Source organism: Monodelphis domestica, chromosome 8 (genome assembly GCF_027887165.1).
Source record: "Monodelphis domestica isolate mMonDom1 chromosome 8, mMonDom1.pri, whole genome shotgun sequence".
Classification (NCBI taxonomy): Eukaryota; Metazoa; Chordata; class Mammalia; order Didelphimorphia; family Didelphidae; genus Monodelphis; species Monodelphis domestica.
In genome coordinates, this window is record NC_077234.1 from 178,779,307 (window position 1) to 178,797,069 (window position 17,763).

Below are 17,763 nucleotides of genomic sequence, written 5' to 3' on the forward strand. Positions count from 1 at the left end.
AAGAACTACTATAAATAGTTTTGAATATATAAGATCATTTCTTTTTCTTTTACCTCTTTGACCTGTAATTGTTGTAGTGATATTTTTGGTGTAAGGGTATACACAGCTTCATAGGCCGTTGGGCATAGTTCCAAATTGGCTTCCAGATGGTTGAATTAGTTCACAACTCCAGTAGTGCATTAGTGTGCCAATTTTCCCAAAACCTTTCTGGAATTTGTTATTTTCCTTTTCTGTCATATTAGTTCATCTAATAGGTATTGGTAGTACTTCAGAGTTGTTTTAATTTGCATTTCTCTAATCAATAGTGATTTAAAGCATCTTTTATATGACTATTGATAGTTTTGATTTCTTCTTCTGAAAACTGCCTATTCATTTCCTTTGACTATCAATTACAGAATGATTTGTATTCTTATAAATTGGACTCAATCCTCTACTTATTTAAGAAATTAAACCTTTGTCAAAGAAATTTGTTATAATCTCCCTACTCCAGTTTCCTGCTTTTCTTCTAATCTTGACTGCATTGGCTTTGTTTGTGCAAAACCTTTTACATTTAAAGTAATCAAATTTATCCATTCTGTATCCTCTAATATGTTCTATCTCTTGTTTGGTAATAAATTCTTCACTTACTTGTAGATCTGACACATAAAGTATTCCAAACTCCCCTAATTTGCTTAGTATATTACCCTTTTTGCCAAAATCATGCTCCCATTTTGACCACTTTTTATTATACAGTTATATGGTGTGAGACATTGACCTATATTTAGCTTTGGTCATATTGCTTTCTGATTTTCCCAGGAATTTTTGTCATAGAGTTAATTCCTTTCCTAAAAGCTTAGATCTTTACATTTATCAAATATTAGATTGCTATAGTCATTTACTATTGTGTATTATGTACCCATTCCATTCCACTGAACTACCACTCTACTCTGATAGTACCAAATTGTTTTGATGATTTCATTCACATCCTCCCCCCCACTGGTTCTCTTAATATACTCTGACCTTTTGTCTTCCAGAGGAATTCTGTTATGATTGTTTCTGGCCCTATAAAGTAATTTTTGGTATTTTGATTGGTATGGTATTAATAAATTAATTATTTTTGTTAGAATTGTTATTTTTATTATGTTGACCTGGTGTTCTCGTGAGGTAGAGTTATTTTAAATGAAATTTCTCTTTCTAGCTCTTTTTGTTTGACTTTATTTGTAATGGATAGAAATGCTGATGACTTATTTGGGTTTATTTTTATATCCCGCAACTTTGGTGAATTGTTAATTATTTCAACTATTTTAAGTTGGTTCTCTAGGATTTTCTAAGTATAATTTCAGATTGTCTGCCCAGAAAACACCTTTAACCTTAATTTTCATTATTAACATTTTTTCATCACTTTTTAAATTCAGATGATCCAGAGAATGATAAATCAAGTCCTTTTCTCTATTGTTTGTTCATTTTTGAGGCTTAAATGCTTGAACTGAAAATTTTAAAATAGTTCTCACAAATTCGTTAGAGCTAAGCCCAGCACACTCCCATGGCAAGTATTCTAGGAACCATCTGATAGATCTCACCTCCCTCCTTCATTTCATTCTACTGTTCCTTCCTTACTATTCCAAAACAGAAAAATTTCATCCTGAGGAACACTTGTCTCCATACAATTTGTTTTCTCCTAAGCCAGAGCAGAAATAAATTAATCTCCCATATTTCAAATTTATCATGTATAATCTCAGCTCTCTTCTCTCACTTCCTTACCCTTACTGTTTGTCCAAATCATTTTATGCTACACTTATCTATTTCTCAGCTTATCCCCAACCAACACTTTTTCTATTTCTCTCCATTATTTGTCAACTAGACTCTCACTCATCTCAGTTTTGGTATTGTGTTTTTTCAGTGAGGTTGAGGTCACGCTTTGGAAGCTCACTCAGGTTTTTCATTGCTCAAAACTTCTTAGCAATATCATCTTCTCTTCTCCTTCCATTCTTCTTGTCCTTTTACATGTTTAAACCTGTTTCTCTCCCATTTCCTTCAGAATCTTGCTCTAGAAATATTTCCCCCCTCTTTGATATCTTCAAACACTTTCTCTACAGTAGCTCCTACAAATACCACCAGATCTCTTTGGTCATTTTTAAAAAGCAAAAGCCTTCCCTTGACCCTTCTGGCTCATCCAGACACTATCCTTCCTCTTGTACTGCCATATTTCTTGAAATAATTTTCATTCTCCACTATCATCAACCTCTATAATCTAGGCTCTTCTCCTAATGGTTTATAGAAAGTCCTCTTTTAAAAGTTACAAATTGCCAAATTAAATGGTACCTCTTCCCCTAGGTTTGATCTTTCTTGACTTCTCACCAACTTTTGACACTGTAGATCCTCTGAATGAAGCCTCTCTCTGTTCCCTTAGATTCAGAGCCACCCTAATCAGGGTCCTCTAAAACTCTCATTGTCCCCTTTTCATACCCAACTGTTTAATGTGATATTCTCTAAGTTTCCTTCTTAGATTTTTTTTTTATATTCTTTATTGAAACTTCCCCTTGTGAATAGCCTTTACTCTCCTACTTTGAGCATGTATTTTATCTCTATGGGATGGAGATGGATCATTACAATAAGCAATTCTATAGACCTCAGACAGAACTATACATAGTTTAGAAACTGATACAGCACTCTAGCTTTATTGCAAACTCAATTTTCCCTTAACTACAAAGACCTTAAAAATCTCTCTGGGTATTCCAGAAAATTATTTCTTTTTTTTCTCTTGTAAACTATTGTATTATGCATTGTATATCATACCCAGCACTTTATATAATCCTGACATAGGTCTATAACCTCAATATTCTTGACCTATAAAATATATATAAATTCATTCTATAAAATATTATTTCAAGGTTTATGCCTATTAAAATAAAGCCTTTTTGTAGTTTGAATTTAAGTTGTTTCTAATTATTGGGTGAGCTTTATTGTCTTCACTTCACCTACATACTCATCCCCACATATATACCTTTAGGAAGATTTGAAAAGGATGCTGGCTGTCTTTGCTATAAATTCAATCATTTGAATTTCAAATTATATTACAAGGAGATAATCTTTCTGAGTATATGTATTTATGACCTTCTAGACAAAAGAAAAAAAGTTTTATGAGTCTAAAATCTACTACTCTTTCTGTCACCTTAAAAAATCTCATAAAAATGTCAGAAGAAAAATGGGAAATTAATTTCCTTTTGTGCCAAATCATTTTCTTGAAGTAATTAATCTTATGCTAAAGGAGCCAATTTGTGCTATATAGTATAGCTTAAATGATCAAAAAAGACAGTTGGGAATAATGACAGGAAAATGGAGTCTCTCAAATTCTTTGAAATAGATGTCACTAGGTGAATGTTGTTGTCATATGGGGAAGGGGAAGGAGCAATAGAGAAGCCTGTTTTGTTCACATTAATGATTTAGTTCAAGTAAGGAGACATCATAGAATTACTCTCAACTTCATCCTTCCAAAAGAAATACTTTCCTTTTTCAACAGTAACAAGGATGAATAAAGATCAATTTGTTTTGTTCTGCTTTTCTTTTCATCTGGTTCTCTTAAACCTAACTTCATTTTGTTTTATAATAGTTTATATTCATGGAAGCTTGATTGTACCTTTTGTTGTTTACTTTTTGTTCAAATTAGTTCAGCATGATTCTTTTGCAGTTTAACTTAATACAGTACCACTGCATTCCAAAGTAACTATAAACATTTAGTGTTGCCATCTGAAAAAAAATGTTGGGAATTTTAAATGTCTGCATATTTTTCTTCTGAACCTAAACTTGTAGATTTATTCACTTCCCTCCTTGTAATCAACTGGTAATCAAAGTGGATCATACAGATAACCCCCTGGTTCATGCTAGTTTCAGAGGAATAGAAATTTTTCAGCATTTAATACTCTAAATTTATTTTATCACAACCTCTCTCCGCATCCTACCACCTGGGGTGGAGTTTTATTTTGCAAAACAAATTTCTTTCTTTCTTTTATCCATTCATTCTCTCATTCATTTATTTTTCTTTCTCTCTCTCTTCCTTCCATGCCTCCATACAACCCTTCTTTTTGCCTCTTCCTTCTTTTCTGCTAAAATTCAGAGATATCTTCTCAGCTCACTATTATCACTTCTAGGAAGGTTTTGAAATTAGGCTTCTTAGGAGTTGATAATACTATTATTACTATAACATCTATTTGATATTAAAGAGTTTTGAAAAATGTCCTTTCTTTTGTCTATTTTCAACAAGTCATTAATAGCGATGAAGAAAGTCAGTAGGTCTCAAATATTTAAAAGTCTTTTTCCAGAAATGAGGATGGATATAATCATGATTAGACAATGAGGATGAGGAGAAGGGGGTGATATTTTGTTCTCAGATTGATAAAGTTTTGTACCTAATTAGATTTTAAACCCTTGTCTTTTAAACTATACATTCTTTGTACCTTCTATTTTTTCCAGAACTATGAAACTTTCTCTCTGTGTCTTTGTCTCTCTCTCTCTCTCTCATTCATCTGTGCCTTAAATGAAACCTTGGCCTAGGACTTAAGTCTAGATAAACATAGGCTAAAAAAAATATACATGAATATACATATACAAATGTACATATACACACAAGTACATACATACATATATATATATACATACACACACAATGTTATCTTCCACTTATGCCCTGGACCAATGCCTCATTGTGGTATGGCATGGACACTGACTAGCTATTCTAAGCTTGATATATCCTTCTAAGCTAGAGATATTTAAATTAAATATAGTTATCAGAGGAGCAGCCTTTTCTAGATTCAGAGGGATTCCCCCCCCCAGAAATTCTGTCCTGAGCTGATGATATTTTTTTCAGCCCCAGCTATAGATAACACTGTTGCCGTAGCCCTGTGCTCGTGGTGTATGTACCTATACATAAAAGGCCTCATTCTAAAGACTATTCCTGGTAACCTCTCCAAGTAAATGATATTCTTAACATAACCTTTGAATTCATGATAGCGATTAATGAATTTTTAAATCTCATTTTCATGTGGTTAGGATATATGTCATTATTTCTTCTCCTCTGCGCTTATATTTATCAGTCCGTAAACCCATTATCAGTCATTCAGCTTAATGTCATTGCGACTTTGCTTCTGTATTTTGGATTCATGCTACTCCCATCGAGCCATAATTTTGTTCTATTCTGACAGTTATAAGAGGCTTTCTTGCACGCCAGCACTTGCTGCAGAAGATGAGCATCAGACAGCAAGAGGTCACTTCAGTCAAGAGCTTCCTCCAGAGCACAGAAGACCTGGGCCTGAGAACGTACGACGCTTTGGTCATACAGAATGCGTCAGACATAGCTCGAGAAAACGATCGGGTCCGCAATGAAATGAACACAGCGTACCACCGAGAAAAGTTAGAGGGCAGGAACAAGCACGAAGAAGGCATCAAAAGGTATGTGTAGAAAACATTCACGATCCACCCAGCTATCACCATAAGAATCCAGAACAGCTCCCAGCTCAGTGTGTCATCCCACAATGATCAATGGGGAAGACGCAAGGAACAAGCACGATACTTCCTAGCTGGGAGACCCTGGGCAAGTCACTTAAACCTCTCAGCCTCAGTTTCCTGATATGTAGAATGAGGATAACATATGTGAAGTGCTTTGTAAGTCCTTCAGGGTGTTATGAATGTGAGGCGCATTTGTTTTTGTCATCATTTTGTCTGTTATGATTATTAGTAGAGAGGCAACACGAATAGAGTAGTAGAGATCTGCCCTCTGAACCAAGAAAACCTGGGCTCAGGTTCTGCCCCTATACATGCTGACCTAACATCGTGTAGCTTCCAGAGACTCTCTGAGAGAGTTGCTGAGCGGGTGAGGTCCTGAACTAGTAAAGGAAGTGTCCTTGATGGGAATTTCTTATTGTAAAGAAATTGTGGGTCTGGTAAAAACTATAATGATGATGAATATCTAATTATAACTTCAGTGAGTATTTTATATATGTTTGCTAATATATTAAATATCTTTGTTAGTAAAGCCATAATTACAGATGCCTATCTCACGAGACTCTCTATAGTATCTCTGTGGAAGGTTATTAATTTTGCATGCTGTATTTGTTTCATTTTTTGAATGCCTCAGGCCATCTCAAATTTCATTCTAAAGTATAGGAGAGCCCTATTTTTAGCAAACAGATTTAGTTGGGCTTTTTAATTTTTTCATTAAAGTACACTGAACGTAAATGCTGACTTAGAGAACCTTCTGGAAATTTGCCAAGATAATTAATAAGGAGCCCTTTGGGGGGAGAGGAGACATCATAAAATCGATATACAGAAATGTGTCTGTTCTGGTCACTATCTAAAGTGACACATTTTCTTTGCCAGTGAAGAAAGCATTTCTCTTTCCATTTGAAATTCTACTTTGAGTGCTTAGCTAGAAATAGAAATTTTACAACCACCTGTTTCAGCTGACAATGGAGTATCCTTCCTCTCCTATGAACTGTAAGGACACCTGTTCATAGTAGCATTGGTCTACATAATGGCAGTAATCTCTTCTCTATAACTAGAATTCACTTGTTAGGGAGTTATTTATTTTCCCATACTAACTCAACAATGCCACATTGTATCTCACTGGAAATAGCTTTCTATTGCTTGTGCTGCATATGTCAGATTATTTTTATTAAAGTAAAAATGGCAGTGTCATCTATGGTTAATTAGCTTCAAATATCTTGGTGATTAAATACCAAAAAATCCCTTTGTAGAGAAAAAATCAGTAATTAAGCATTACAGTGAAACAAATTACACGGTGAATATGAAGTTTTTATCTGCAGCTAATTCATTTACTACCTGGGCATCTGGTTATATCTTTTAGAAGAATTCCAACTCGGTTGTTCTGCCATTAAAAATATAATTATAAAAATAAATGCTTCAAAAACTCTTTGTAAAACAAATGTATTGACATCTTTTTCTGACATGATTACTCCAGCATATAAAGCCAAAAGGAAGGATTTTGTTGTTGTTGTTTCTCATATTATTATTATTACTATATCATTTTTACTAACTATTAATTGTATGTGACTTCCAGAAGGATATTTATCATTTTCGCTGCTGGAACTGAACAATCACCTCAATTTCTCACTTTGCCCAGATGTAAAATTAAATACCAAGTGATTTGTCAATTTGTTTATTGGATCAGAGCAATGCAGTTGGCACCAGACAAGACATATAGACTAAAAGGGAAAGAAAATCATTATGATGGAGAAAATAACTCTACATAATTAAATGATAGCTGATGATGCATGGAGGGAGAGACAGAAATAAGAAAGTGGTGTGGGTTACCCCCATAATTCCATGCTTTGCTTTTCATAAGTGTGCTCCTTTGAGAGGGAGCCATGATGAAGTCCCAGCATTTGCTGCATCAGTAACTTTCTATTAAGATGGATTTCCCAGAAATTATCATTCAGATTGAATTCCTGGGTTTTGATTGTGTTTAATAATCAGAGTGTGAACAATTCATTCAGTGAATGCCTGATCAACAATATGAAACTACTTAAGAAAGCTGCATTTATATGTGTGTGGTTGTTGGGGGAGGGGAGCCCAATGATCTGATTGATCATAAAGCAGGAAATGGAAAAATGCTAGCAGCTTCATCTGGATTTGTTTGTCAGAGTGCTGCATACACATCCTCGAGGCGCAGCAGGGGTGTCAGAGATTGTTTACCAAAAGGCTGTTATTACGTTTGCATGAACAGGTTCATTGTTATCATTTGAATAATGCATCTGGGCATCTCTTCTGTTGTGTGTGTGTGTGTGCGTGCGCGTGTGTGTGTGTTTCTTCTTTCCTTTAAGAGCTTCAGACAAGGCTGGAAAGGTCTCCGAAGACAACTTCGCAGTCAGTCGGGCACCCAAGCATTTTCATTCCAGCTCCGTGCCAGTCCCCATGGCAGTAGATGGCTTGGTACAGTCTCTGGCTGGATCATCCATCAGATCTCCCTCCCTGCACTCAGTGTTCAGCATGGATGACAGCAGTGGCCTGCCATCACCACGGAAACAGCCCCCTCCCAAACCAAAGAGAGACCCCAACACACGACTGAGTGCTTCCTATGAGGCTGTTAGTGCCTGCTTGTCAGCAGCTGCTAAGGAAACAGCTAATGAAGGTTAGGCTAAAAGGGAAAGCGGGGAGAGGGGGGGCAGGGTGGGGACTGGAAGACAACAACATTATTGCTGTTTATTCATGGTCTCACTCTGGTCTTCAACTGCCCCAAAGAAGGCTTGTTGCTGTAGTCTATTTTAATGGAAATAAATCTATTTGCTGACTTACCAGTGGCTCTTTTATCACTAAGAAAACATAATAACATTTTATTAAAATAGTTAAGGCTTTTAGAAAAAGACAATTCTCCCTCCCCTTGTCCCCTCTCCGACCCCAATACAGAGAGAGAGAGAGAGAGAGAGAGAGAGAGAGAGAGAGAGAGAGAGAGAGAGAGAGAAAGAGAGAGTCAGAGACAGAGATAGAGACAGAGACAGAGAGAGAGACAGAGTAAGAGAGAGACAGAGACAGAGAGAGACAGAGAGAAACAGAGAGAGAGAGACAAGAGAGAGAGAGACAGAGAGAGACAGAGACAGAGAGACAGAGTGAGAAAGAGACAGAGAGAGAGAGAGAGAGAAACAGTGAGAGACAGAGAGAGACAGAGTGAGAAAGAAAGACAGAGACAGAGAGAAAGAGAGAGAAAGAGAGAGGGAGAGAGGAAGAGATAGAGAGAGGAAGAGAAACAAAGTAAGAGAGAGAGTGTGAGAAAGAGAGAGAGAAACAGAGAGAGAGAGGAAGAGAGAGAGAGAGAGAGAGAGAGAGAGAGAGAGAGGGAGAAAGCTACACATAAAATAAACCAAATTTGGACTTTATTAACATTAGAAATTTTTTCCATGCTTTCAGTATAAAGAAATATGACCAGAATCAAGACTTGGTCACATGTCCTGCCTGTGACATATATTAGCTGTGTGACCCAGCAAGTTGTATAACCAATCGGTACCTGAATCTCTAAGTTGTTGAGCAGGTGCTGATAGGCATAGATAGCAGAAGTTTCCTCACTGGGAATTCCTTCTATCCAAGCCAGGCCCCTAGGAAAAAAAAACAAACAAACAAAAAAATCATACCATCAGTTTTTCTTTGCATCAAAATCTAGGCAAACAAATAATTTCAGCATGCTGTTGAATGAAATGATTCACTGTTAAATGAAAAGCAAGCTCTAATTAGTGGTATCTGTAAAAGTAAGGTAACAAATTTCTATATTGCGATTCTAGCAGCATCTTTATCTAATTGATTAAAGTAAATTGCATACTCAATCTAAGTCATCTTCCACTCATTTATATCAGAAGTAGGCCCATGGGCCACAGTTTGCCAGCACTTGATTTATATTGTGATTATTTATTAGTAATTATTTATCTTTAGCATTTTTGTATGTAGACAAGGCACATTAGAGACCATAAAATTAAATTTAATTGCTTTTTAAAAATAATAACCAAAGAAATCTAGACAACAAGATAAAAACACTGAGAAAGAATAAAAATATTCTCCTGGGAAAAGATATATGACAAGTTACAGAAGTCTAGAATAAAATGTAATGCTAAGCATAGTACAATTACTTTTATTAATTTATTAATGTAGATTAGTCAGATGAAATCATTCTTTAAAAATATTTTAAGTAGAGAGGTAGCCCATTGTCCTACATAGCTAGAGGAATGTATAGATTTCAAGATGTTGGCAGAAGAAGGACAAATATTGGTATAATGAAGAGTGCTGGACCTAAGAATCATGATGACCTGGGTTCTGTGATTCAGGGCAAATAGGTTAACATCTCTAAGTTTCTCTTTAGTATTCTGTAATATGAGGAGATTGAACTAGATAACATCTAAAATTCCTTTCAACTCTGAATACATGATCCTATGATTAAAAATTGATAAGACTGAAGAAAATCTTATGTTTGCTAGGATGTAGTACATAAAGATGACAGTAAATACAGAAACAGACAAATATGAGAAACAACATGCAGTGAGTATGGAAAAGAGTTTGTAGAGGAAGGATTTAGATTTGATCAGAGGAAAGCAATTAGGAAGGGAGGGATTCACATACTAGAACTATTGAGCCCCAACAATATATCATCTTAAACAGAGGAAACACACTGCTTACTAAATGATATTTACATCTAAATAATTCATAAACACGTAAGTAGTCAGGATAAATCTCATTCTTTCCTTAATTTCTGCCTAGGTATTTTAACTTCGTTGCTTGCAAGGGTAGGTTTGTGGAGCAAAGATCAACAAAGGGATGACAAAAATAAGAAACAAATTGTGGATTAGACAGAGCTGGTGGAGAATCAGTAGTTCCTCTCATTATACTTACATAAATTTAGAGAATAGGAATTAGGCCATGTTAAAAAAAAAAAAAAGGTCCGGATTAGGAACTGAAAACATATCATAAAGGGGGAACATGAGGCTAAAATTTCACTAGTGGTAGCTTTATTTAAGATGGAAGAGTCCATTTTAAAGGAACTAGAATAAATATTACAGAACAGGAAGATCTAAAGTAGAAGTGGGAAAAGACATGGATATTCTCAATCATATCAAGTCCTCATGTAAGTGGAAGAAAAAACCTAATTAGAGAATCAGAACATGGTAGTGGTTGATGAAATGAGAAAAAGAAATCAAATTTTTAAGCATAATTCAGGGATATCACAAAGAGTGGAAGGATAGAGGAGGTTCTAGAAAAACATTTTAAGTTCTTTAAATAAAGGAGTCCATTGATATGTAGATAAAGTGGCATCAGGAGACAGAAAAATATATTTAAGAAGTACTTTTTAATCTGAAGACAAATTTTAAGCAAATTGATTATGATCGAGTGAAATAACTTTCCTAGTTAAGCATAAGTATACTGAGGGAGAATGAATTTAAAAGCAGAGAATTAAAATAGTTCCTACACATCTTAGTGTAATAATAGATAATATTTATGTAGTACTTAACTAGATGTCAAGTACTGTGCTAACTGCTTTACAATTATTATCATCTCATTTGAACCTCACAACAACCCTGGGAGGAAAGGGCTCTTATTATCTCCCTTTTGTGTCTGAGGAAATTGAAGTGGAGTGACTTGCCCAGGCTCATGTAGCTATTAAATGTCTGAAGCTGGATCTGAATTTAAGCATTCCTCACTCCAGGCCTATCCACTGAATTAGCTATAATAGAATATTCTCTTGTACTAGATAAGTAAAATATAAAACTGATGAACCAATGCATCAATAAATAATATCCCCAAACCAGATATCATATTTTCATTCAGAGAGCTTTCAGATTTTGAGTCTGAAGGCACACAATAAAATATACAAAATTATTTCCCAGTTAGCTTAGTTCTGTTGCAATTTGAGGTGGTATGTGAGTTTCACCAGACTTATTACAAGCTGCGTTTCTTTAGAGCCATTCGTCCACCTTACACAACCCAAAGCCAGAAGCTGTTCAGGGCACTATGACTGATCCTTTTAGTGCTAACTTATGCCTCAATTATGGCATAATACGTAATTATGGTTTTGTTTAGGTTTATTCCGTGCAATGTCTGAAAAAGTAAAAGGCAGCTTATGCCAAAATGAGGTCCCTTTCAAAAGTGAGGTTTAAGAGTGGGCTAGAGAGATTTTTTGCCAAGAAGCAAGCAATGTCCTGCAGTTGATAGAGGACCGAGCTAGGAGTCAAGGAGAGCTGTATTCAAGCCCTGTCTAAGATGCATGTTAGCTTTGCGACTGTGGACAACTCACTTATCTTCTCAAGGGCTCCAGCAAATCTCTCAGTGCCAGGTGTTTCCATACCTCACCCTGATGAAATCACAGATCCTCACCAAACAGATGGAAAGTCAGAGAAAGAAACAAGCCTTCGTTAGAACCTGGGAACCTCAGAAATGGCTTCTGCATTTTATGTGTTCCTTTACAGCATCAGCCAGCCCTATTGCATAAATGAATGGGAGGAATTAGATTCTTGTTAAAAAGGGGAACTAGTCAAACAAAAGGAAGAGGATGAAGATGACGTAAATGCTGAAATTATAGAATCTGTAAAAGATTGTATTGATAAGAGGGATGAATGGCATTACAAATCTAAAGATGACAGAAATACCAATACAATAAGCCTTGGGAGGAAAATAGAATGAAACTAGAAAACTCTGTAATACAAATTTTGTAATGTGCCTTCTGTTATAGGAGATAGAGACTAAATGTAGAAAGATACTCCTTTGATGCTACCAGCTGAAAATATTTGCAATTCTACAAATGTGTTAGAGTTGTAAGAACTTTATGTAAAGCTCTGTTTATAAGTAACTAATTAGGAATAAAAAAAGGTATTCATCATTGTCACAGAGAATTCTCAGTGCCAAATCCAAAGGAGAGAGGAATTCCCTCAGGATAATGAGGTTCTCCAGATGCTCCTATCTGAAGATGATACAGTACAGATCATATTAGGCACGGAACCATTACAGAGCCTCTGAATGAGTTCCATAACCACTAAAGAATTTGGCTAACTATCTACATGTGAAAAATCAAGTGGATAAAGAGGCCCTGTTGTTGAGATTATGATATAAAGTTGAATGGGCCTCCCATTGAGCCAGTCAATTCATTAATTCATTTTTCTTGGATAGATACTGAGAAGGACAACTAACTGGGTCCAAAAAATGAATAAGAGCAAGAGAGCTGAGCAGATTGTTTGGGGAAATTACACATTGTTTTTAATAAGCCCAAGCCTCTTCCTGAAATAAAGGCCCAATTTTTGAAATCAACTTTGATCTAGTGATGCAATGAATGAATCACAGAGTACTATAATCTCAAAAAAATTAAAATTAGAGGTCACTTAAATATCGATGGAGAGATACATAGTGTATGTCAAGAGAAAAGGCAACAATAAAATATTTAAAGGAAGATGAACCTTCTAGAAGACTCTCCACACCATTATGAGACATCAGAGTAGGGTTTTAATAGAGGTTGTAATGATTATTATTTGAAAAATTTAGATTTTGTATGATTTTTATAATATATTAAGAGAATAGCACTCACTAAAGCTATTACATATATAGGCATGTATGCACATATATGTATATATAATTCATAGTTCCAGTCTATATATTTATATAAAATGTATATGTTATGCTAGAAATTATAAAATTTATATTGCTATATTTTATTAAAATTATGTATAAATTATATAATTAAATTGTATACCATTCCATATGTATTTGCACATGATGTGTATACATATGTACATAACATATGCACACATATATGATGGCCTTTTTTATAGAGTTGGAGGGAAATTATTTTTTCAGGAATATATTTGATTGTTTAGCTTACCAATTTTCAACTGGAGTTTCATTATATTTTCTTTAAAATTTGGTAAAAGGCATCATTTATCTGAACCTTGAGTCCTGAGTCTTGGAAAATGTATTACTGAATGTACCAGACAGGCAGTTAAATGTGTACTTGAACATGATCTCCAAAAATAGTGTTAAAATGAAGTTCCAGTAAGTTTCTGAATTTTTCAGAGACCCTCCATTTGTCAACCAATTGTAACCGAGTCTTTGCACCTGGAGTAAAATATGGTCAAAACTGCTGCTTGTCATATTGGAACATGTAGGATCACTCTCTACTCACCTCTTTGGCTGAAAGGGAATTTTTTATTCTCATAGATTAAATGCTAGATGTCTGGTCTCCAAAGAGGTTAAAACCTTATAACATAACTTTCTGCAATTTAAAAATAATCTCAAAACTCCTCCCCAAAATGGAAAAGGGTAACAAAAATGAGAAGTCTTGTGAAAGAATTCTTTAGTTATAAGTAGCATTTTGTAGGGATGTAAATACATATATCTTCTCATGGTAAGTTAGCCAAGGATGATGGCTAACATGATAACATGATTTCAAAGTTTTAGCATTTTTTTCATTGTCTTCATTTCAAAAATTTTTAAATTGGACTCAATTAAGTTTGACCCAAATATGACTATATTAATCACATCATTCTGGCTTCTTTGGTGAGGTTATGAAGTTTTTGAATTTTTGTTTTTGTTGTTGTTTTCTTAAAACTCGGTATCTAAACCTGTTTTTTCAAAGAAGAACTTGAATGGTTTGGAATGCATCTGAAGCCAGATCAATCAGTAAAGTTCAATATTTCTAAATAAACATACATCATTAAGCCGAATTGAATGTAGGGAGGATTTGTGTTGTGTGGCTTTATGACCATTTTATTTCAATACATAATAAGCTAAACTTTTCATAGAATCTGTGGCACATCTGCTAAACATTGGTCATTCGGGTCAGAAGGTGATAACAGAGCAGTAACTTTCCAAAGAGAAGTTGTAAAAAACAGGTAACAATAGAGTAAAAAAAGTCTTTTTTTTTTTTTGCTATGGACATGCCCACATTTTACTGGTTCTCTCTCAGGAGTTCCATTGCTTTAAAGCTAACTTTTCGTTTCCATTACTAACTTGAGATTTACAGGGTTTTTTTTTGTTAGGATCCTATTAAAGGACCCTAAATATTAAGGAGTCCATTCACAAAACAGATTTTCTATGTGCACCAGTAACTAAATAATCCAGAATAATGAAGTCAGGAATTTGAAAATTCAATATATTTTGTACAATAACATGATGTTATTATAGAAAATAATTATTGTTATAGATGATATATTTATTTAGTAAGGTAACTTTATTCAATAAAATATTACTAGTTATTGTATAAGAGAAATAAATCATCCTTCTAAAAAGAAAGCCTATTGTGTTTGTTCTGTCTATACATCAGAGGTATCTTCATTGCTCCCTTAACTCCTTTTTGCCACCTTATTTCGCTTCTTATTGATTACTAAAGTACACAATGCTACTTTACCATATATTTTCTTTCTTTCTCTTTCTTCTTTTCAATCATTCTCAGATTTCTGATTATTTGTACTAGATTTTATTTATTCCCATCAATACCTCATCATTTGTTGCTTATTTTTATCATTAAAAGGACACCAAAGTTAATTTCTTAAAAAATGTCCCCTTCCTTCTATTTCAGTCACTTATATTCACCCATCAGAACATTCTAGTTAACTTATTGAAGGGCTCTAGCCCTGGTCCTGTCAGTAATGTTCTATGTGACCTCCTCAAAAGTTAATTTACCCCCTAGATATCTTAAGTTTCCTTGCCTTATAAAAACATGGAATATATAATGCAATTACTCACTTATTAAAAAGTGTCTATTAAATATTTCTTCTGTTCCAAGTACTATATGAAGCGTATGCATACAAAATTGAGAACTGAGATAGTCTCTGCCTTCAATGAGCTTATATCATTTTGTTTGGCTAAAATATGTCCATTAATATGGTTAATTGTTATATACAAAATAATTACACAGTTATTCCCCAATTAACAACTGGAGAATTTGGGAAAGCATCTGAAGAAGTTTACTCTTAAATTAATTAAGCCTTGAAGGGAGCCAGAAATTCCAAAAGGAAAAAGTAAAGTGGTGTATTCCAAAAATGGGTAAAAAAAACAAACAATATAAGGGCATGGGAATGAGAAGTGAAATATCAGAGAAAAGCAGAGCAGACTGACTAGATTGTGTGGTATGAGAGAGAGAGAGAGTGACAGGGACAGAGACAAGCAGAGGCAGAGATAGAGAAACAGAAATGTGTAATCAACCTAAAAAGATAGATTGAGGTCAAATTGTGAAGGGCCCTTGGTACCAAACAAAAGAGTTTATATACTTTTTTTTTCCTCATGAAAATACATTTAGTTACATAGAAAGTTTTTGTGAACGTGGCTTCCTGTGCTCAACTTTAGCCATCTTTCCAGAAGAATATGGTAACAAAGAATGAAATGAATGAAATTTCAGCAAAAGTAGAATTAAGTTTCTAAGATACTTTGGACAAATTCTCTGGACAATCACAGTTAAACATAGGTAGGATTATTTTGTGTGTCCTTTTGTTCATTTTATCTCACCCTAATGTGCTAAACTCTCCTTGAGCAAAAGACACAGTCATTCGTCCTCAAACACAAATATTGCATTATGCAACTTTCTCATGGATAAGCTGTTAATCTTATCTACTCTAACAATTAAGTGATATTGGCCTTGATGTTGAGAATATCGATCTTCTCCTTTTGCACAGAATAACGTGCGAGTTTTGCTTAGGAACCAAAGGGATTGAACTGAAATGTAGAACAGAAATATGGTTTGGAACATATCGGAATTTAAATCAGTAAGATCTGTGAAGAGTTCCATCCACACACAGTGCAAGCTGTCCCTTCTTTGTGGAATTTTAACTCTATTGCTCTCTGTTCCTCTTGCAGTGTTGACCCGACCGAGGCCACACAGTGATGACTACAGCACCATGAAAAAGATTCCTCCCCGAAAGCCCAAGAGAAGCCCCAACACAAAGCTTAGCGGCTCCTACGAGGAGATATCCGCACAAAAGCCCGGAGAAGCAAAGTACTTAAGTGCTGTCACTAAAGTAGGTCCACAGGACGTGATGCTGATGCAGAGAGCTGCTTCTGCAGATGGGCCCCATCAGGGAATCCTCAATTTGTATATGTCCCAAGAGGAAGAGGACGAGACTGAGCCAGTCTACATCGAAATGGTAGGGAACGTCATAAAGAATAGTTCCATTGAGACAGACAGCCCAGATCAAGGAGAGTCTGTTTATGAAGAAATGAAATACTTTTTGCCAGAGGAAAGCAGCCACAGTGGTTTGGGAATGGTTCCCCTGGTGACCGGATCCCCACCGCTGTTTTTTGACTGTCGAAAACCTCTAGCTGGTGAAGATGGGGACATGAGCAGCCAAACCGTAGGGACCTTCCGAGATACTTGTGACATTCCACCACCTTTCCCAAATCTGCTTCCTCATAGGCCTCCGCTTCTGGTGTTTCCTCCAACCCCAGTGACATGCTCTCCAGCCTCCGATGAGTCACCCTTAACACCCCTGGAGGTCAAAAAGCTTCCTGTCCTAGAAACCAATCTGAAATATCCTGTGCAGTCAGATGGGTCCAGCCCCTTGTCTCCACAGTACTCCAAAAATCAGAAAGGTGACAGCGACAGACCGGCATCCCCGGGCCTAACAATATTTAATGTGTCCAGCAAAATTTCTCCTCCTTCCACTCCACCTCCTCCTCCCCTCCCACCTCCTCCAGTGCCTCCCCCCGCTGCTTTTAGAGCTTCCACACATTTTACTTTCCCCCCAGAAACTCACGCTCCCTTTCTGGCTACCACTGGGAAAGCAGTACCGAATTCGGAGTTGTCCAAAGTACCTCAGAAACCAAATTCTACTCACGGTGCAGTAACCACCAGCTCTTTTCCTCAGCTGCCCTATTCCCCTGGGAAAGTGGCAAAAGCTGAGCACAGGAAACCCAATTCCAGTTCATCTTCTCCTCTACCATACAGCCCTCCCAACTCCAGACTACTCACTAGTCCTCTTGATGAGTTAACCAGTCTGTTCAACTCTGGACGGAGTGTGCTTCGGAAGTCTGCAGCAGGAAGGAAAATAAGGGAACCCGAAGGTAAGAAGCTGGGAACCATTTCCCCTTTGCTCCTATTTAAAAAAAACAAAAACTACAGTAGAATAATTGTGCTCAATGGTACAGTACAAGCACCGGACCCAGAGTCAGGAAAACACGAGTTCAAATTCAGGCTCCAACACTGACTAGCTATGTGATTCTGGGCAAGTCACTTAGTCTCTCTCTAGCTCAAGTTCTTCCACTGAAAAATAATTAACAAAATAAAATAAAAGTATCTACCTCTCAGGGTTATTGTGA

General features: G+C 35.8%; 1 protein-coding gene across 1 annotated transcript in view; it reads left to right on the forward strand.

The window, feature by feature from the left end:
* Window positions 1-17,763, forward strand: part of MYO16 (myosin XVI) — a 727,392-nt gene that overhangs the window by 636,049 nt on the left and 73,580 nt on the right. The window contains exons 30-32 of the mRNA XM_001375684.5: window positions 5,178-5,424; window positions 7,815-8,122; window positions 16,306-17,508. Of these exons, the coding sequence (XP_001375721.4) occupies window positions 5,178-5,424; window positions 7,815-8,122; window positions 16,306-17,508 (1,758 nt within the window). The remainder of the gene's footprint in view (window positions 1-5,177; window positions 5,425-7,814; window positions 8,123-16,305; window positions 17,509-17,763) is intronic.